Source organism: Bidens hawaiensis, unplaced genomic scaffold, assembly GCF_021521415.1.
Source record: "Bidens hawaiensis isolate Kalapana, Puna unplaced genomic scaffold, B.hawaiensis_p1.1 tig00022011_1, whole genome shotgun sequence".
Lineage (NCBI taxonomy): Eukaryota > Viridiplantae > Streptophyta > Magnoliopsida > Asterales > Asteraceae > Bidens > Bidens hawaiensis.
Genome location: NW_027493415.1, coordinates 129,477 through 150,980, shown reverse-complemented (window position 1 = coordinate 150,980; position 21,504 = coordinate 129,477). Strand labels below are relative to the sequence as shown.

At 32.4% G+C, this 21,504-nt stretch overlaps 2 protein-coding genes and 1 pseudogene across 4 annotated transcripts; 2 read left to right on the top strand and 1 right to left on the bottom strand.

Moving 5' to 3' along the window:
* Window positions 1–4,740: 4,740 nt before the first annotated feature.
* On the top strand, window positions 4,741–8,371 carry LOC143564521 (uncharacterized; the record flags this gene model as incomplete). The annotated part of the gene is made up of 4 exons (XM_077051774.1): window positions 4,741–4,869; window positions 6,852–6,956; window positions 7,050–7,217; window positions 7,942–8,371. Coding segments are annotated over 4 exons (543 nt in total), but the record flags the coding sequence as incomplete, so codon positions are not given.
* A 4,949-nt stretch (window positions 8,372–13,320) lies between these two features.
* LOC143564502 (glycosyltransferase BC10-like) lies at window positions 13,321–15,092 on the top strand (annotated as a pseudogene). Its single transcript, XR_013140888.1, has 2 exons — window positions 13,321–13,868; window positions 14,454–15,092. The product of XR_013140888.1 is annotated as a glycosyltransferase BC10-like (transcript).
* Window positions 15,093–16,265: 1,173 nt separating this feature from the next.
* Window positions 16,266–18,624, bottom strand: LOC143564501 (uncharacterized). 2 transcript variants are annotated; one of them, XM_077051761.1, is made up of 10 exons: window positions 18,574–18,624; window positions 18,428–18,497; window positions 17,739–17,806; window positions 17,568–17,629; window positions 17,369–17,450; window positions 17,051–17,284; window positions 16,813–16,941; window positions 16,673–16,734; window positions 16,457–16,576; window positions 16,266–16,373 (listed from the first exon to the last, which is right to left on the bottom strand). In XM_077051761.1, coding segments are annotated over exons 1-10 (879 nt in total). In that variant the 3' UTR covers window positions 16,266–16,372. The 2 variants fall into 2 exon arrangements, with proteins under 2 accessions (XP_076907876.1, XP_076907875.1); XM_077051760.1 differs by having other exon boundaries at window positions 16,278–16,379.
* Between the last annotated feature and the right edge of the window lie 2,880 nt (window positions 18,625–21,504).

Here is a 21,504-nt window from a genome sequence, read left to right as displayed (position 1 = left end):
ATTGTCTCTCTTTTCAATTTTATTTACATGGTTAAGAACTTTATTAGCTCATAGTTTACAAAGTATATAACTTTATTGTGTATTTATCATAAGTGAAATTAAAGAATAAAACAAAATCCTTTTCTCTACTATGAATGTAATATGAAAGTGATGCTTTCGTATCGAAAATCCAAATGATCACTAAGACATTTATAAAGTTTTATTATTTTGTAGTTTTATTGTTGTAATAATTTCATCGTCAACTAATTTCTAGGACCACGGTTTCAATCAATAATTAATGAGTGCACGCGCATTTTCAAAAAATATGTGCGTGAGAGAGAAGTAGACCTTACACAAAGTTATTATGTAATTGGATGATTTCGGTGTAACGTGGTTTTGAGGAGATTAATGTGCTACTAGCTACAAATAGTTTCTTGATGAGTTGGAGCCCTCAATCTCTTTCAAATGATATACTTCCATGATCAATATACATGCGGTTTTAACAACTATGGAAAGTGATTGAACATTCATGATAACCAAATTTTCAGCTAATTTCATCTAAGAAGTGGAATCACGTGTTGTTAGTTTCTTATTCTTATGGTCAAATAGTTCCAAACATATAAGTTGACTGAGTGTTAGAAGAGTTACACATGTAACGAATACATTACACGCACAAAATACGCATGCATATTTATGATATAGATCGACCGGGTAGGAAGCTCTAAAGACATCAATTCAAACAATTTTATAAATTTAATTCATAATTTAACATTGTTGAGGGATAAAAAAAAATTATGAATCGAAGTTACAATCTATAGCTTTGGTTCATAACTTTGTCATAAAGTTTCCCAAATTATATAGGTCACTATTTGATCTTATACATGTGAACGAATGCATTATATTAGCAAATTTGATTTTGTTTACGTCCAATTTAGATTCTATTCAATTATTCTCATTTAACGATTATGCCACTTAAAAATATAACAATTAGATGTAAAGTCACTAGTTCATATTGTTTCAATTATGCTTGTGAAAAACTAACCAATTTATTGGGTTTAAAAATTGTCCTAAATTGGTCGATTTGTTGACCTAAACTAAACTGGTTTAGAATAAAGAAATTCAAACATTTAAATAATTAACCATATGAAATTAAGTACTGTTTTTTGTTGCCTAAAATGTAAGAAATTGACTATACATAGTTCTTATCTAAAAATGCTTTGCTTTGAAGCTAGAGGGTCGTTGTGTGTTGTGATGATTATATTAAAATTTGCGTTTTTAAATAAATATTAATGATATTTGAGATGGGTATCATTGCTACTCTAAATAACTGATTATAAAATCGTGTGCCATACATGTCTAGCAATAACCAGTCGGGTATCGGATATATATATCCACACTTTTCACTATTTTTTTCATATGATTTTATTATTCATAGAAATTTGATATAAAAGCTAAAATTAGTGGACTAGTTGATTTCTTTGTTACCCCTAGAAAAAGAAAATTGATTATAGGTATGGGTTCGTGAAATTCATGTAAACGGGTATGCATGGTTTGAGTAATCGATCAAGTCGGATATCACCTAATATCATACCCGTATCATACCACAAAAAGAAATTAAAGCTAAGCTCTTAACCGTCTTCAATTTCTTAACTTTGCTCATCCGGTTCACGTTTGTTTATCATCATTGCTTATAAGAGTTGAACATAGTAGCTAGCATATATGAAAAAGAGCAGGAAATGTAAAACTACAAGGCTTATAGAAATTGATCGAATGATATTAAGTAATTTACATTTTATTCTAGAAAAAGTTTACAGGACTAGCTCTTTTGGTTGTAGTCATCTAAATATATCAAACAAAAATAAGAGGGTGTAAGTTTGGTGATCCATTTTTGAGTTGGATAAGTTTATATGCCACTTGTAGTTTTGAACCCAAAACATTTGGTTTTATAATCAACACCCTTTCCAATACATCAAAGGCTCGTTTAGTGAGCTCTAATTTTAAAGTAAATTAATAGAGAAAACATATATATACAATTAAGTAGTTATGGGCCTCTGCGAAGAGCTAAGGCAGTTGCCCACCTTGCCCCTCCCTCCGGCCCGGCTCTATCATTGGGTTCCACCAAGAGAATGAAACCCACCCTTTAGACTCTAGATGATGAACTATAGCTAATACATGGCTTCTAAACCAAGATGATGTTGCAACGCTCATCCTTAACTAAAGAGTTGCACAAACAAGACCAAGGCTTGTAGGAACTTAGGAGGCATCTCTAGTTACCTGAAATCTGTACAGCTAGTATTGCTTAGCTTTCAATTGTTTACGCTTCCAACTATAAAAGGAAATTTTTTTTTTTGGTAAATATTTTGTAGAGCGAGATCTCCATTATCGAATACATGCTGACAGGATAGAGTGTGGATAGAGATGGATGCATTAGTATGTACTTGAATGAAAGTGGAATAAATTTATAACGAATAAGACTATCTTAACCCTTATCAGTCATTTTAAGCCACCTAATTGGCCAAATAGCATTTACGAGTAATTGAGTATGTACCTACAAACCACTACAAACGTATGACCTCTTAGCTTCCCAATATATCAATAGAAATACATTTGAACCACTAAATCTCTTTACATGATTGACAAGTGAGGTCATTAAGAATCACCCTTAGCTTAATATAGTACGTGCTACTACTTCCATGATATCAACTTGACACATCTAAGCTCGTATGTATTGTACACATCCTATTTTAATACGTTCAGTGACTTCGGCTTGTGTCCTCTATAACATTTCTATGCTATTATGTATAGCGGTACTTCCTAACGGCGATCATATCAAAAAGAAAAGCCACTGATGGATTTAGAAAACATCATCAAGTGTAACTATCAATCATAATTTATAAAAGAGGTAAGGTTGAAGTGTAAATAAACATAAAAGTTTATTCGCTGGTTTTGGAATGGTAAATAAAAATAATTGCAATTGACCAGTTAACATTATCGTAATTTCTAAAAAGACCTGTTACAATAAAAGATACGATCTTTTTATAAACTATTTTAAAAAATGAAGCTACATTGCCTAATTTATATAGTTGCATTCACTACATTGATGTATGATTTTGATGGGGGTATATCATTAATCATATGTGGTCCTAAACGTAGGTTATGGAGGAAAGTTAGCTAACTGTTTTGTAATTATTGATTCATAAAGATAAAAAGGAGGGACCATTTGGTCAAATACACTATTAAGTCCTAACCCACGGGTTCACAAGTTCGGTGCATAGGCTCCTTTAGCCTCGTGCTTAATGGCACCCAAATTCACGAGATGGTCAACTACAGAATCTTCTAATGTAATGGTAAAACAACTTATGTTTGGTTTAATTTCCTGAAAACGTTTGTACTAAATTATTTACTTTATTTAATAATTGCATTTTTTTTCACTAACGCCCCTAAAATCTACTTCACATAATCCAATATGCACCAGTTTAGTAGTTAAACATCATGTGTCGCTGCCCGCTAGACCAAAAGACCACTGCTAATGATTTCGTGTGAGTTGCACACAAGTTTTTATGATTTGATGTACAATATTATTAAAATTATTTATGATTTTCTTTTTTTTACCTTCATAGGTGAAATTTTACTTTGGTTTTTATAATAAATAAATAAATATAAATGATCGTGTCTCAAATAAGGTTACCTATACATTAGAGTTTGATTTGATATTAGTATATTAGAGCATTCACATTCTACTCATTAAATTATGTGAGTGGGGTTTTTATAATTTATGAAGTGTCTTATGGTGTTGTAAGTATATGAGAGAGAAAATACAATGATTTTTCTGTATATTTGAAAAGTTCATGTAGCATTCTATAAATTTTTTAATATTTTTGAAAGTGGTTGTAAATGAAAGAGAGAGAAAAAGGAAATGATAAGGTATTAAAAAAATATTATTTAATTAAAAGAAAGGATAAAATGTAATAATTGTTAGTGTAATTTTATATTTAAAGATAATGAATGGGATGTGAATGCTATTACATTCATGTAAAGACTTTGATTTTTGCAGATACGTGTAACTAGTCTAATGGCTTAGGACTAATTTTCCATGATATGTTTTAAAGTTTGTATTTGTTAGATATTTTAGTGTAATTGGTTGATTTATCGACCGATGTAAATTGCGATATACATTAAATAAGTCAGAAGGTGCAGAGTGCACGTTTGTTTTAATTATTATGATGTTAAGAGCAATGCCTCTAAAAAATGTATTCCAAGGGGGTAGCACCCCTTGGTTGGGGTTCGGGGGCAGCGCCCTGGTGGCGGTGCTGGCTCCCTTGGCTAAAGTTGAGCTGTATGATCAGCTTGAATTCTTTATTATTTTAACTATTGCTTCTATGTTGACAACTCATTAGAAAATGAATTTTCGGAGTTGTCACACGACTGTTATAAGTCAAAACAATTGGTGAATTTTATGATGTATTGAAAATTCAAAATGGTAATTGCCATTGCGTCGAACTTTCATTCTCTAGTTCACGTAATTCACTCTCGCATTCATACTCATTTTTGATCTATTTCTGAGTTTTATCCGATTGTGATATTTAAAAGAATCACTAAATAATTTCAGCCTAAAAGTTCCAAAGGACTCTCAAATAATCCAAGTTTCTTATCCTCAAAATTCTCAATAGTGTTTAAACTCTATCTTAGAAAATAAAAAGATAGAAAATGAGGTTTTGGTGATAATAAATAAAGTAACGATGACGGTAATCATTATTATTTTCCATTGTGTGTGTGTGTGTGTGTGTGGTGAACTTCATGCTATACATCACCGCGGAGCTGGAAAACCTGACAAACTTTCAGCCTAAGGCCGGCGTCGATGATCCTAACTTCACCTACTACTACTTCAAGGTCTTCCTTCTACTTTCTCTTTCTCATTATTATTATGCTTTCATTCCGACTGACTGTAGATTTTATTTGACTCTATATATCTGTATATGTAACCTAAACCTACTTCTTCCTCTAGTTCATATTTTAATAATCTCCGTCGATCGATTCTGTTTTAGAATTAAGGCTGCGTAACTTCTTCCATCTGTTTAGATTATTTGACGCCGTAAATTGTTCCTTGACATTTTCTATTGCAATTTCGCAGCTAGTAACCCTAAAATGTATGTTGTCATGTGTTGTATCTGCTCTTTGTTATAATACTTGATGATTGATTAGCTTTGGTTATACGCCATCTATAATATGTATTTATTTAGGTACATAATATCATCAAAGTTTCGATGCCTCGTTTGCCGATCTGTTTGCTTATTAGTTTCAAACTTCACCATAGATATGGAATATTGTAACTTAACTGCAATCTCTTCATTATTTTAGCATATTTTTCAATAATAAAGCAGACGTTTACTTCAATATATGTCTGGTTGATGGCTTTGTGTGCCTAAATTGGTTTACTTCCGTAACATTTACAATCTGTTGGTTGTAATCTACTATAGCTGTGAGTTTTTAACAACCGACGCCGTACGCATATCGCCGTAAAGTGTTCGTTTACAGTTTCTAATGTTAATTTGTCACGCCAACCCTAAAAATGTTGTCACATCTTGTATCCGCTCACTGTTTCATACATGATTAGCTTTGGTTATACGCGATCTATAATATGCATATAGGTATTTAATATCATGAGCTTTTGTTGCCTCATTTACAGAGCTGCCTGGTCATTAGTTTCAAACTTCACTATAGATATGGAATATTCTAGCTTAAGTGCAATCTGTTCAATATTTTAGCATATTTTTCAATAATAAAGCAGACATTTACTTCAATATATGCCTGGTTGATGGTTTTGTGTCTCTAAATTGGTTTAATACTCTAACATCTTATTTTGTTGCAAATCTAAAATTATATGCATTTACAATGTGTTGGCTGTAATATACTATAGCTGTGAGTTTTTAACAACTGGCTGCGGTAGTGTTTCATGAAGTAATGTGCATGTTCCTTTAATTTTGGCTTTCAGCTATTAGACCTATATGTATATATACTCAATTTTCAGTTTCATCTTTTTGCGGTGGCTGCTCATTTCTCCCATATATGTAACATTTTCATCATGAATATCTACTGGCAGTGGCAAATGGTGATGGTGTACACCTTATACTCCATCACATCTGATGCAATCTTTAGTGATCTATATTATGATATATTGATTCCAACCAATGGATATATAATCATGGCATCCAAATGTTTATCTCAGTGTTTGTTTTTGACTGAAGGTTAATATACAGATGGCTAGCTGTGTTACGTATATATACTTGTGTCCATGGACATTTATATAGTTAAGGCATCATTACGTATTAAGAGTCAGATTTTGTCCAGTTCTTCCTAAATTTTATTACGCAGGAAACTGTTACACAAACATATGTATTTATCTGCATCTCTTTTACATTACCACATGCATTTATATTCATCTTTAGGGAACTTCCTGATGATTCCAGAAGTAAACTCTTGTCACATCGTTCCTTTTTACTTTTCCGCATCAATATTTAAGCAATATATTTAGTATCAGATGTAGTTTTCTGTCTCAAATATCAGTTAAGAGTTAAGACTCTTAGGACGTGCTTTATCGTGCACAAACATTCACTGTTATAGTTTCCTCTTTTCAAAATAATGTTGTTTGGATTTTAAATTCATGTATTGAATTTAGATATCTAGAGGATTTTCTGATGTGTTTATCCTCTGTCTCGAAGAAAACGGTTTGCTATATAATCCAATATCATGCTAATAAGTACCCATTTGATTATCACTTTAAGTTAACCACTGCTGTGATTTCTGTTGCTTAGTACTTCAGTGCACTTTTGTAATATATACTTACATATCTTGTGATTACACCTGTTGTATAGTTGAAATGTGAAAACTGTGGTGAGGTGACTGATAAAGAGACATGTGTGAGCCTGAGTGAGGAACTTCCTCTACCAAAAAAGGGCAAAACGCATCTTATTCAAAAGGTTATCATCTCTTGATCTCTTTAATAAAAGCATATGTTGTGTTTATAGTTGATCATGTTAATATATTAAATTATGTGTTTGTGGCTGTATCAGTGTAAGTTCTGTAAAAGGGAAGGGACTGTAACTATGATCCTGGGCCGAGGCGCTCCACTTACTCAAGAACACAGTGAAACTGGAAAGCATGCTCCACTAATGGTATTCGACTGCAGGGGTTTTGAGCCGTTGGATTTTGCCTTCAGCACTGGCTGGAAAGCTGAATCTGTAAGTCATAACCCATATCAAATAATGATTTACTTTTTAATACTTTCATCATATGATCTCAGAAACGGCTTCTTAATCAAGTAGTTAGTCTTAAGTACATAAATGAACATATCATTGAGGCAGGGGTAGGGGTGTAAATGAGCCGAGTTGTTCGTGAGTTACTCACGATTAGCTTGCGAAAAGCTTTAATCGATTTGAGCTTAAATGAGCCCAACACGAATCTAAATTTTAGCTCATTTAATAAACGAGCTCCAGTCTAAGCTTGACTAGGCTCGCAAGTTATTTAATTAAATATATCAGTTAACTAATATAAGAAATATATATTTACATGATAAATATATGCTAATATACAATTTTTTTTATAAAAATGACTAAGCAATATATATGATGTTGTATGTAAAATTATAATTTATAAATATATAAAAGTAACTATATTTGCATATAAGTAAAATTACTAAATAATATTACAGTTGGTTTTTCACTTGTTAACTAAAAAAAAGTAGTGTTTATATCGATACAGAAGGCAACTGGGCAACAAGCTTAGCCGCTAGCCCTTTTTGAATAGCAAAACTAAGTCATTTAAATAAGTAAAAAATAATTAGCGAGCCAAGTTCAAGTATAGAAATATAGCTCACGCAAACCAAGATGGTTCTTTTCGTGTTAGACCTTGGCTGATGTGAGGCTGTGAGCAGACAAATTGTAAATTATTTGTTTTGATTTGTAGCTTGAAGGAACCAAGTTTGAGGATATTAATCTGGATGGAGGGGACTTTTCTGAGTATGATGAGAAGGGTGAGTGTGGGGTGATGATCTCTAACGTGCGCTCCATGTTCAAAGTTGTTGACTTGAGCAAGAAAAATTTATAAATAAGCAATCTAGAGAGCATATATGCTTTGGAAATTATATTTGCTGCCTCGTGAATTCTCTGTTGTTGACTTGAAACCTGCTGCTTTCATTTTGTGATGTAAAAAAAGTTGGCAACTGTTGCACGGATTTTGTGTGATGAATGGTCTGTTTATGGTCAAATTGCTTAGCTTAGCTTAACTTGCTTGCTTGATCATAATTCATGCATGCCTTTATGATTTGACATTGTGCTCAGGCCAAAAGTAAAAATCTGGGCTCTTAACAAGTTAGTCCTGCTAGGGGTCATTGTTAGGACCCGGTGCAGGATTTTCAAGCCATATTTATTTTGCCTGTTTCTGATCAATTTCTATTTCTAAAGATGCACAAATAGCGAGACTAGGAACAGGGTCTGATCCGTTTTTTCCTTTTTTTTTTTCGTTTCCGTTTTCCTTTGGCATTTAGTGCGTAAAACCGCTTTCTAAAGAAAATATAGCCATTTTTGACCGTTTGAACCCAGTTATTGACCATTTTAACCCCCCTAACTCGGTATAATAGGTATTGAAAGTTATTGACCGTAAAACCGTTTGAGCAGGATTATACCACTTGTTTTAACTCTCAAAGGTATCTAATCTCAAAGTCAAAACTGGTCAAACCTCTCAAGTGTTCAAAGGGGCCTGGGCCTGAAAAGCCCAAAGCTTGTCTTGGCAAATACTTGGAAGTTTTTGTCATAGGCAGGCCTGGTAAAAGTTTCAGGTGAATATATATGTCTACACATGTCGATATAAGATGGAACTATAATGGTCAGGTTATTTCAAAAATGGATAAAAAAAATTAGAAGGGTGAGAAGTATTTGTAACAAAAAAAAAAGAAAACACTTAAAAAAATGTTGAAAAATTAATTAAAAAAATCATAACTCGAATTTTAATACAAAAACGAAAACTGTAAAAACACAAAAATGTTTCCACCGTCTTCTACGTCCTCAAAAAAAAAAAAAAAGACACGATGTTGAGTGCAAAAGATCATTGTGTCTTTTTGTTTATCTTTATGCTTTGTGTTTATTTTCGTCAATAATTTTGTCTTTTTTTCTTGATATTGTGTTATATTACTCAACATTGTGTCATATTTTATTTGGCATTGTGTTATATTTTGTGATCTCCTGTGTCCTTTTTTGTTTATCATTGTGTTTTTTTTTTGAACGAGAATGACGGGGGAAACATTTTGGTTTTTTAATTTTTTTCGTTTTTTATTTATATATTGAGTTATGATTTTTTTATTTAATTTTTTGAATTTTTTAGGGGTTTTTTGTGTGACGAAAAATTCTTTTCACACCTTTTATTTTTGTCTCTCTTTCCATTTTAACTTTACCCATAATGTCTAACGGTTATTTTTAGTATTTTAAAACCTTTTGATTATTACTTGTTTATATAGTTTATGCAATACTTGAAAGAGAAAATTACTATTTGCATCCCTGTGGTTTTAGGACGAAGACACAATGAGTCCCCGAAAATTTTTTTGAACTGGTTGAGTCCCCGTGATTTCAAAAACAAACCATTTGAGTCCCTGTGGTTTTAGAAACGAACAATTTGAGTCCCTGTGGTTTCAGTAAAATGAAAGTTTATCATGAAAGTTAAGTAATGACAGGGACTCAAATGGTTCATTTTTAAAACCACAGGGACTCAATCAGTTCAAAAAAATTTTCAGGGACTCATTGTGCCTCCGCCTTAAAACCACAGGGACGCAAACAGTAATTTAATCCTTAAATCATATTTGATTGAAAATAAGTTTGTTTAAAAAAAAAGAGCCTGGGAATAGTCCGGTGCTTCTTTGTGATTTTAATTACTTTAAAAAATATTAATCACTAATTATTTATTTTAGTTCATCACTTATATGCCAACCCTACTTAACTTATTGAGTTGACCCTTCACCAACTTGAGATCTCATGTTCTTAATTTGTATCCACAAAAGATTTCTATGGTGTTTTCATTTATATAATTTTAAAATATACTTTTATTTCAATGCTTATTCTTCATATTGTATTAATTACTAAAGAAGTTTAAAGATATGCTTTTCAATATTAATATGATATTGAATAAAAATGATTGTGCTAAATTTCATAGTTTATAATCTAAAGAAGTTATATTCTTGATGTAAAATATACCTTTATACACAATAATTACTTGTACTTCATCCCTTGCATCAATCATAGAACAACATCCTTTCCATCATCAAAGGTGTAAACTGTTGTTTCTTTCTCTTTCTATATCAAATATACCATCTCATAACATAACAAGCCAAAAGATTTTCTTGTCTAGCATTATTATTGTTTTATCTATATTATGCAATTTGATATAAAAAGAAAACATTTTAGTTTACAAAGTTTTAGTAAATGTAGCCTATAGATGTATGGTTAATTGTTTAACCGCCATATGCTTATATTAACTTTTTAACTATTACATATTACAAACAGTTCGATAATTTAGTTTTTAATCGTCAACCACCTCATGATGATTATAGAAAGTTTTACTGATCATAGCCTTAAGACTGTTTTTTATAAAAACTATAATCGACTATAAAGTGTACAGTGCTATATACAAATTTGAAAATTATACGAATACTCCATGTAGCATAGAGTTTGTGTACGCATATGTTCCATCATTTATGGGAAACGCCTACAACAACCCATCGTCACCATTTTCTTCACTTTCTTGTCGATTTGTGTGTCTTGGGTGGTTGGGTTTGCCTTTGCCTTTGCCTTCGCCTTTGTAAACCTTTTAGGCATCTGGTAGGTTATTGTTAGGGCTTCTATATGTAACTATGAACACATTTGATGCAAGTGTTTAGATGTGTTTAATTGATATCATGTTTGTAGGTGGATGGTGCTTGCAACATGGGAGTGGCTGGTAGACTGATGTGGATCGGTGGTTGAGATCCGACACTCAACAAACAAAAGATTAGTTCAAGCTAATTAATTAATGGATCAATGTTTTAAGCATTGATTATATTTTAAATAGAATTAAAGCACAAAAATAAAGAAATATGTAGGAAAAGGCAATCATGCACTCAGTGTCCAAAACAAATAATCTTCAAACAAAAACTAAAATTTGAGAATTAAATGTATAGTTTTGAATAATCAAAATCTAAACATATAGAACATCTGTCCATGAATTTTTACGTTGAATATTCAATTATAAAAGTCATAAAGCCACCATTCGCTTCATTGCTTTAAGTATAAGCACTAAACTAAATACACATGTTAACTAGATATATTGGATTACACATGCCTTATGCATGCGTCCTTTGACTAGATTAGTATTTAATATATTTCTGTGCATAAGCATATACTATAATCAAAATTATATGGACAATATTATAATTTAATTTAATAATATTATAACTTTGTAGATAATTGTCTATTTTGTAATATGTTAGCAATTGGTATCGTATTCCTTTTACATTTGCTCTCTCGGCCCAAGACCTTCTAATTGGGCATGAATCATGCAATTTGGGCGTTAAGAAAAATAAAGCTCTTTATGGGATAAACCTTAAGATGTGTTGGTGCATTTGAAAGACTAGAAATGATGTTATTTAAAAACAAGGCGGCTATCGTGTCCCAAATGACGGAAGACATAAAGGCTTTGAGCTTTCTAGGTTTAAGAATCGCTCCTCTTCTCGTAGTTTGTTATGGAGGAATTGGTGTAGGTTCTTTTTAACTTGTTCGTTGTTTGTTTTCTAGTGTCTTGCTAGTTGTTTTAGTAACTTCGTCACTCCAAAAAATATATTAGGATATTTATTATTATTCTTTTTGAACGATTAAATTTATGCAATCTATAAGGTTTGAACTCATGATCTTTTATTATTGTCCCATCAAAATAGAAATGATAATAGGAAATTCATTTAATATATATAATTAAAGAGTCTATAATGCATTACAAGTCAAAATAGGTATAAAAGTTATTCTAAAACCAACTTCCCCTTCTCACACATAGATCTTGCAGTGTGTTGTAAGCAATTCTAAAACACAATCATAACAAACACACAAATTCTATTCCATTAAGAATCGTTCCTTTTTTCATAGTTTATTGTGAAGGAATTCATATAACTTTTTCTTGTAATTTGCTCGTTTGTTTTCTAATGTCTTACTAGTTTGCTAGTTGTTTTTATTAAATTCACCGTTCAAAAAATAAAAAAGGAAATTCATTTAATAATATGCATAATAAATATGGTGTGTGTGTGTATTGATTCGTATGATTAAAGAGTCAACAATTAACATACATGATTGATTGATTTAGAATAATAATAATAATAATAATAATAATAATAATAATAAAATGTCAATTCCAATTCCATAGATCTCTCTGTTTATTTCACTCATACCTTTCGCATTCTCCCCTAAATTTCCTCCTCCAACACTCACTCACTACCTACCGATCAATATAATATATTTCACTCATCACTTTACCTCAATTAATTCTTTAGATCCTTCCTTCAATTCAGTTGCTTTTTTTTATTACTTCCTTTGATTTTCATTTTGATTACTCGATCACACATACATGCTTGTTAGTTATATGATGATGATGATGATGATGATGATGATGATGATGATACACCACTACTAATTTCTATTTAATTAGGTTTCCACTGTTTTGTTATTATTATTATTATTATTATTATATCATTATTATTATTATCAAAGCATTCATTTTTCTAGAAGCAAGCTTCCTTTCTTTCTTTCTTTCTTTTTGTTTGCTGTATTTTCAGATCTTAGGGTTTATATTATTCTACAAAACCCTTCCTATTGCTCTAATCCTGCTTTTATAACGCCAGCAGCATTTTCATATGCGAGCGCCAAGGTTTTTATATAATTTTTTTTATATGTATCAAGATTTTAGCATCCCCTACCCAAAATTTAGCTATACACAAGCATTATATATGATTTAATATACAAATATGTATGTTGTACGACACACCCGTGTACGAAAGACACGCGCCTCAGGCAGCTTTTTTGCATAAAAATCACGCTTCCCTTGCGTCTTTTGAACTTTGGTCGCCCAAAAGCGATGAGGGTTGCGCCTTAGGCCACCTCAAGCGTGTGTAGTTTCAACTTTCAAGCCTCTTGATTTTAGGTCTTAAATTTGAATTAAAACATATGTGATTGCAGTATATTAATCTAATTATCAATATCGGTGATACGCTTGTAAGTTGTGACTCTATCCGGTATTATGATATTTCAGGGTTGAAGAAGGTTCACAAATGACTTGCTAGATATTATTGTTTGTTATTGTTATTATTGCCAATGGAAGAAGGCAAAGATCCTGCTACTACCACTACAATTATAACTCGATCGAACCAATCTAGGGCTTTACCACAAAGGCTTATACAACTGCTTACCTTGTTTCTAGTTTTATGTTTTACCATTTCTTTATTTAGTATATACATGATCCGTAAAACTGGAGTCGTTACCGCAGTAACATCATCAATCCCCATTTTACAACCGTGTATCCAAGAACAACCAAGCAACAATCTTGACCATTGGATCAGACCTCCTTCGAATCTTATCCACACGATGAGTGACAAAGAGCTGTTTTGGAGAGCGTCTTTTGTACCTCAAGTGAAATAGTATCCGTTTGCAAGGGTTCCAAAGATTGCTTTTATGTTCTTGACTAAAGGCCCGCTGCCATTGGCTTCTTTATGGGAACGGTTTTTTAAGGGGCATAAAAGTCTTTTTTCTATATACATTCATTCACTTCCGTCATATGAACCGCGGTTTTCATCCGAGTCTGTTTTTTATAACAGACAGATACCGAGTCAGGTACGTTTGACTGTTTGAGCCCTTCTGGTTTCATCTTACGTTAAACCATTTATGTATATATTATGTAATAATTGTTTTGATTTGATTGTATATATTGATGAAAATGTCTAGTTGTCTCGTATGATTGTATATACTGGGATTTTACTTGTCAGTTTCATGACAGAACAAAAGGTTTACAACCATTGTTATAATCTTATAAGTAATAACACAAATTTCTATTACAAAGATTAAAGAAACGTGTCCTCAAAGATGTTTTTGAAAAGTTTTGACCTTTGTTTTTTAAGAAATCGTGCAATCGTAGTTTGTTGTTGGTTAGTAATAGTTTAGATGCTACATATTTTTTCATTTGCAAAATCTTGATTTTTTGGATTGTCAATAATCATCTGTTCAGGTCTTGTCATTTCTGAATTTCAAAGTTAGTAATTTGTTGGTTAGTAATAGTTTAGATTCTACATATTCGCTCATTATGTTCATATTGGTGCACAAGATTCTGAATTTAGCAAAGGGCATTTTAGACATTTGACTAATTATCAAACAAAATAAGAATATAGTTATATAACTGTTATGTGATGATTATATTTGCAGATTGCTGAACGGGGTAGAATGAGCATTTGTGATGCAGAAAAAAGACTATTAGCAAACGCACTTCTCGATATCTCAAATGAATACTTTATCCTTGTCTCGGAATCATGCATTCCCATCTACAATTTCACCACAATTTACAATTACATATCTCAATCCAAATACAGTTTCATGGGAGCGTTTGATGACCCGGGCTCATTTGGTCGTGGTAGATACAGCCCAAACATGTTACCGGAAGTCAACATTTCTCAATGGAGAAAAGGGTCTCAATGGTTTGAAGTCAACCGAAAACTTGCGTCAATAATAATATCTGATGTGACATATTACCCAAAGTTCTTGGAGTTTTGTCGGCCTGCTTGTTATGTAGATGAACACTATTTCCCAACTATGTTAACGATCCGGGCACCAAATCTGCTAGCAAACCGGAGTTTAACTTGGGTTGACTGGTCAAGAGGCGGGGCCCACCATGCAACATTTGGGGCACCAGATATAACAGAGGGGTTTATGATGAAACTTTATGAAGGGCGCAAATGTGTTTATAATGACAAGCCTGCTTCTGTGTGTTATCTGTTTGCTAGGAAGTTTGCTCCTAGTACTTTACAACGCCTGCTGCTTTATGCATCTGATTTTTTGGGGTACTAATTTGGCCTGAAGTTTATTTAGGCATACAGATTATGATATGAACAGGTTTTTTCTGTATATTTTTAGCTTAAACTGTTTTCTTTTGGTTAATTAGTTTATATTATGTTGGGAAACCTTAATTTTTCAATTGTGTTTGCAAAAGCTTGAAGTTATTTCAAAATATATTAGTTTAAATGAATCTGTTATTATTGTTAAAATGAAAATGGCCTAACTGCAACAATTATATAACTTGGTTATTATTTAGCTCTACTTTAGGTTAAACTTGTAACAGTAAAAACTACCAAGTAGTAACCAAGTTTTATATTATATGAGTTTGGATCAAATACAAATTAAATTAACGTGCTAACTTTTGAGAATCAAGTAGTATGATTATATATATAACATAGTGTAATTATAGCGTAGTGTAATTACAAAGTGATTACACGACGATGTAATTACATAATTACACTAATTGTAAATATAATTACACTACTTGATTATCACAATTAGCACGTTAATTTAATTTGTACGTTAACTTTCCCCTATGTTATTATATAAGTTCTAATAAAAGAATTTACAATTGCACAATTTTGAAACATGAGTTGACTTTCGTAATTTAAATTAGAATTAAGTGTCATTTTAGTACATGTGGTTTGTCTATTACGCAACTTTAGTACCATTTTTAAATTTATTGCAAATAGTTACCTCACTTTTCTAAAACTTGCAATTTTAGTTTTTTTTTCTAACCCTGTCTATTTTATTCGTTAAGTCAGGGGCAAATTAGTAATTTCGATGATTTTATTTATTTTCTTTTTTGAGCTAAGTGTCATTTTCACACATGTGGTTTGTTCAATTACACAATTTTGAAACACGAGTGACACTGGTAATTTAAAATAACTGGGTGACTAGAAACCTTGGAAAAACTTTGTTACCATTTGGTGAAATTTTCCATTAAAAAAACTACATAAAATTCACTTTCAACTTTGATGAGTTATTTAAGAATTTTATCATAACAATTATGGATTGTAGTTGCTTATTTACACAAAGTAAAATGCATCTATCAACACTGTATTATAAGATATTATGTCCTCTCCCAAGTGAGTCAACACAAAATAAGAAAAATCATAGGTCAACAACTTAATAGGTCAAAATATCAACCCTTAAATCTTCTGCTTGCACATTTAGTCACCATACCACAATATACAATCATAATTAAAAAATAAAATAAAATACATTACAGTGTCAATTCAATGCAGTATACAAATCATCAATCAACCCATTTTTGTTCCTTGACTTCCAGCTCTATACCTTGCAAGTTACAATTACACCCATGAAATTTCAACAATTTACAGTTTCTACACAACTTTAAACAGAAAACGACTTACCAGCCCAAGGCTTCTTCTTTAGGAAGATTTCGGTTGTATAAAGGAAGCTCAAATAGGAAAGCAGCTTTAAACCAAGAGGGCAAGTTGCCATAAACCGCTGTAGGCAGCGGAATCAAAGGACTGAAAACCGAGGAAAATTCGAATTATTTCCCATTTTTTAAATATCAGAAAAAGAATTTCTTGAATGTTTGGAAGTGAAGGACATCCTTAACAAACCTTGTTATCTTTTTATACTGTCGATATGCAGCCACGTTTCCATACTTCTTATCTCCGGATTCCTGAATTCATTTTATAACAAATTTAACCAACGATAATAATATTAACTTATATATAACAAAGAACTATAAACACCGAACCTCAAGCAGAGGTATCCCACTAACAAAAAGAAGCAATAATGTTAAAAATAATGGCCCGAAGACAACGAGCCATTCAGCACCATCCAGTACAGGAGTCGAAGCCACAAAAACTCCCCACCAAAGTAAAATCTGCAAGCAGAAATATATTATAACTGACTCAAAACTGAAAACAGAAAAGCCGATCCTGCTGATGTGGTAGTAACTGAAATGAAATGACTCAACAGATTCAACCACTAACCTCACCGAAGTAGTTTGGATGACGAGTATACCCCCATAGTCCAACATTACACCATTTCCCCCTATTTTCGGGTGCATTTTTGAAATTTAATTTTTGTTGGTCAGCATAAGCCTCTATTGTGATACCCACGGCCCACATAATCCACCCGATTATGTCACGGGCTTCAATATCTGGATCCGAGTCACTTGCGTTGACAACTGTCACAGGTAAACTTACTGTCCAGACCCATACAGCCTGCCATAAAAAAAACAATAATCATTTAATCAATTAATAATGTTGTAAAGAAAAATAAACCCATAAAGTAGAGGAAACACAAACCTGAAAAATCCAGAAAACAGCCAATTTTCCCAAATTAGTACGCATTTCATCGAACCGTCGATCTTCTCCCCAATTTAAGATTCTGCAAGAAATGTGAAAGATTAAAATTAAAACCATAAATCAGAATGAAAGTTAAAGAACAATTAACTAATTATATGATATTATATTATGATATTTAAGAATGATCGGGCGTCTATACCTCATAAGTAGAAACAATGCAAGGCGAAGACCCCATACTACAACAAGGAAGGTCAAAACCGTCTGAAATGCACAAAATAATAATATGAAATATGGATATACATAGGGTAAATAAGCATGGGCATCTAGGATTAAATTCCAAATTATGATATTATTTGCTTCCAGATTTTACCTGTCTCAAATGCCATGAACCTTTGAGAATCAAGGTTAATAGGGAGATTATAACAAAATTTGTGCTTCCTGTAGAAAATTAAGTGTAATGCCAGCATCAGAATGAGTAAACTCTAACGAAGTTGCTTATTTCAAAAATCAATATATGATTAGCATTTGTCCAAAAATATTATGATTCTACTAAAAAACTTAGGTAGGGGTGTGCATGAAACCGAAAAAACCAAAGTTTCGGTTTGGTTTGGTTCGGTTTCGGTTTTGCGTGTAATAATACATTTTTATATTATAATAAAAGGATCCAATTACAATAGAGTGGCAGGTAAGCGGGCAACAAGCTTGCGCCGCCACCCCGTTTTGAATGGCAAAACTGATCCTACCGAAAACAAAGTTATCGTTCTTCGGCATCGTTGAGTTGCCGTGCACGACCCGTTGAGTTACTGGCACGTTCTTCGGCGTGCAATTAAAACCAAAAAAGGCAAACCGAATTTATAGATTGTTAGCATTTTTTATTTGAGATATTTAGAAATAAACAATAGTTTAATTTCATTAGAATATATCTAGCACAATTGGAAAACTAGATCTAAAGCATACATAAAGTAGTAGCTAGGAACAAAATTCTCCTCCATCAATCAGATTTGGAGTGAAATTGAAGCAATGGAAGACGTGATTATTATTCTAGACAGACGTACGTACCAGCAAAATCAGTAACTTTATCGAATTTGAGAAGTGCTGTGATTATGAAGAACAGCAACTGATAACCAATCTATAATAATAATAATAAGTTAATAACTGCAATACAAGATGATATGATTAGAATAATAGGGAAGAGAGATAGATACAGTGACGATTGCCGTGAGCGCCAAGAAATGAGAGTCGATGACGGTGCCCATAATAGTTTAAGTTTTGCAGTTTGAATTTAACTAACAAACACAGATGTTGTTTGTGTTTAATTTAATTGAGTTGTGACTTGTGAGCGTTCGTTCGTACTGTTGTATTGTATTGTATTGTATTGTATTGGTCATTGGTGTACTGTGTTAAAGAGTTTTGGATACGTGGATGAGGACTTGACACGACTCAATACCCAATGCCGCATATGTTGTCAGTACATACATATAACTAAATATACCGGTTTCAAAACAATGAATTCTATAAGTAAAGGTTCGACCCCCGCCAACGACTCATTTTATGTAATTTAGCCATTCAACGAAAACTAAAATTAAATGTTTATGTTTTCCATCATTATTCAGTCGTGTCTACATTTTGAGGCATTTTCTTTCTTCTAAATTCTAGCAAACGAACCGAGTTAGGAAACTTTTTAAAGTCAAGCCAAGCTCGATCTTTATTTTCCGGTTTGTGAGCAACCCTACAGCAACTATCAACCTAGTGTATCCCTCGGTCCAAGCCAGTGACGGATCTTGAGCATTTACTATGGATGGGTCGAAAGTCACAACAATCAAATATTTTTTTCCTGCTTCTAAGTGTCGGTCGGCAATCCGGTTCGGGTCGGGTCAAAGAATAATTCAAAACCCTGACATACCAGATTGAAAGAAATACAAAATGGTGAAATGCGAATTACCGAATCTGGTCTCTGCTTGCTTCTATTGACTGTTTCGATTAATCGATTTCACTCCCCACACGAATCAGTTCCGAACCTCAGGCCTCAGCAGACAACAATAGTGCCCAGTCAATCAATCGATTTCACATTCAAACGATTTCATCAATTCACTTGCTTGCTTCTCAGCTTTTGTTTTGACTTATGCGCCAAACCTCATAAGTCAGTCACACAACAACCATCGCATAATGGAGCCTCCATTTGTTGTTGTGTTCAAACATCAACCATATGTTAGGGGTTGGATTTTGGGCTTAATGTTTAGTTTTTTTGTTTAAAGTTTATTTAGGTTTGGGGTTGGTCCTATAGAGTTTTATTTCTTATCCTTCCTTTCTTTATCTTTACGTTTATTTCGTAAACGATTTCTGATCTTCGACTTTAAACAAACTTTACATTTATAAAAATTCACATCTGGCCCGGACTCAAATAATTTGGCTGCGCCAGACTCAATACATATATATATTTTCTTGATTTTTTTGAAAAAAAGACACTACCGGGCGAAAAACGTGATGGGGCCGCGGCCCGGTGTGACGAAAAAAGATCCGCCAGTGGTCCAAGTGCTATGTTCGACACGAGCGTGCATAATGCATTATATAGTTTTCATAATTCTCAACATATTATTGGTTCTGAAATGAAGGTAGTTAACAATTAAGTTTTTGTTTTAAGTAGCTTTCCATTTACATACTTGAAATTTATCTTTCATAAAATTTCACCAAAATCTAATTTTCAACAACTTATGCGTTACCCAACTGGTGTACTAACTTTCCTATTCTTTATCCTTTTGGTCTAGTTCCTATAATCATAAGGTAAATATATAAGAAAAATTTGTTAATTGGAAATGGGAGACAACAAACAAATAAAAGTAATTACAATAAAAAAGGGGTTCATTAGAGCATTAGTTGTCTAAATTTCTACTAAGTAGTAAGTAATCAAGTATTATGCATATTCATAAATAAAACATTAATTGGTCTAAACACAACACAATTTTAGATTTGCCCGACTTAGGGTTGATGTCTTTGATACATAATTACATATACATATATGGTCGAGTTTGGTTCACCTATTCAACCACTCAACCCAAAATCATTCTACCACCATCCCGACACAATTTATAATTATAATGAAAATATTGGCCCGAACTGGTAGCTACTATTTTGGCCCGAACCCAAAATAGTGGCCGCTAGGAGGTTGTTCATGGTTTAGGTCGGCTAATTTTGATGAAAATATTGGCCCGAACCGGTAGCTACTATTATTTTTATAAAAAAGACTAATCAAACCACCAGTCATCATCGTTTTACAGTTTAAAGATTATAGTTAGGTGGGTTACGACTTTTAGCCAAAAGAAAATTTTCAAAAGCATATATATTTTTTTAAATCATATATATTTTTTTATAATTTTATATTTGTAGAAAACAACGTAAATAGAAATGCTAAGGAACCTGCAACCTGTTTAATTTACACGGCCAGATTCAAGTTTATAACTATGTTGGAGCCCCGCAGGAACTTTTCATATTTCAAGTTTTCAACAACCAAATTAATTATTAGAACAAAATTAGTTACCATTTACCACGCTATATCAACATTTATCTGTACATGAAAAGTTTATAATAATCCATGATTTTGAAAATACAATTAAAGCATGCCAAAGAATTATATTAATCTGTGGTTGAGAAACATAAGTCGTGTTTGTTTTTTTAACGGTTACATGTCAAAAGACCGTCAATATAGTCGAATTATTAAAGTACAAAATTAAAATGTTGAATGTTAAATCATTATATAACACTGTTTTAAAGAAATATTAAATGAAAAATACAAGCTTGTATAACTTTTCAGTAAAATAAAAAAAACACTAACAAACTTGTCTTACTAAGAAATTAGCTGTTATTAAGTACTAGCTTTAAGGCTATATGCAGCAGTGGGTTATAAAATGACGGAGATTTTTGATACATGATGCCACGTCAGCAGAGGGCCGATTTTCATTTCAGGGGTGTAATGGTATTATAGCCCTTTGTCTCCCCTTTTTTTAATTTTTTATTATTATTTTCTTAACACATCCAAGCGACAAATTTATATCCCCCCCCCCCAACTTGACGCCCGAATATTGTCTAAGGGTGGTGTTGTAGCCCCTTGTCGCCCAAAATAACCACCAACTTATCGCCTA

Bases quoted from the DNA above. Each gene is read 5' to 3' on its own strand.
- LOC143564501 (XM_077051760.1), bottom strand. From the start codon at position 18,624: ATGGGCACCGTCATCGACTCTCATTTCTTGGCGCTCACGGCAATCGTC. The intron at 17,807-18,427 runs GTACGTACGTCT...AATTTTCTACAG, and splicing joins TAAAGTTACTGATTTTGCTG to GAAGCACAAATTTTGTTATA. The intron at 17,630-17,738 runs GTAAAATCTGGA...TGTGCATTTCAG, and splicing joins GTTCATGGCATTTGAGACAG to ACGGTTTTGACCTTCCTTGT.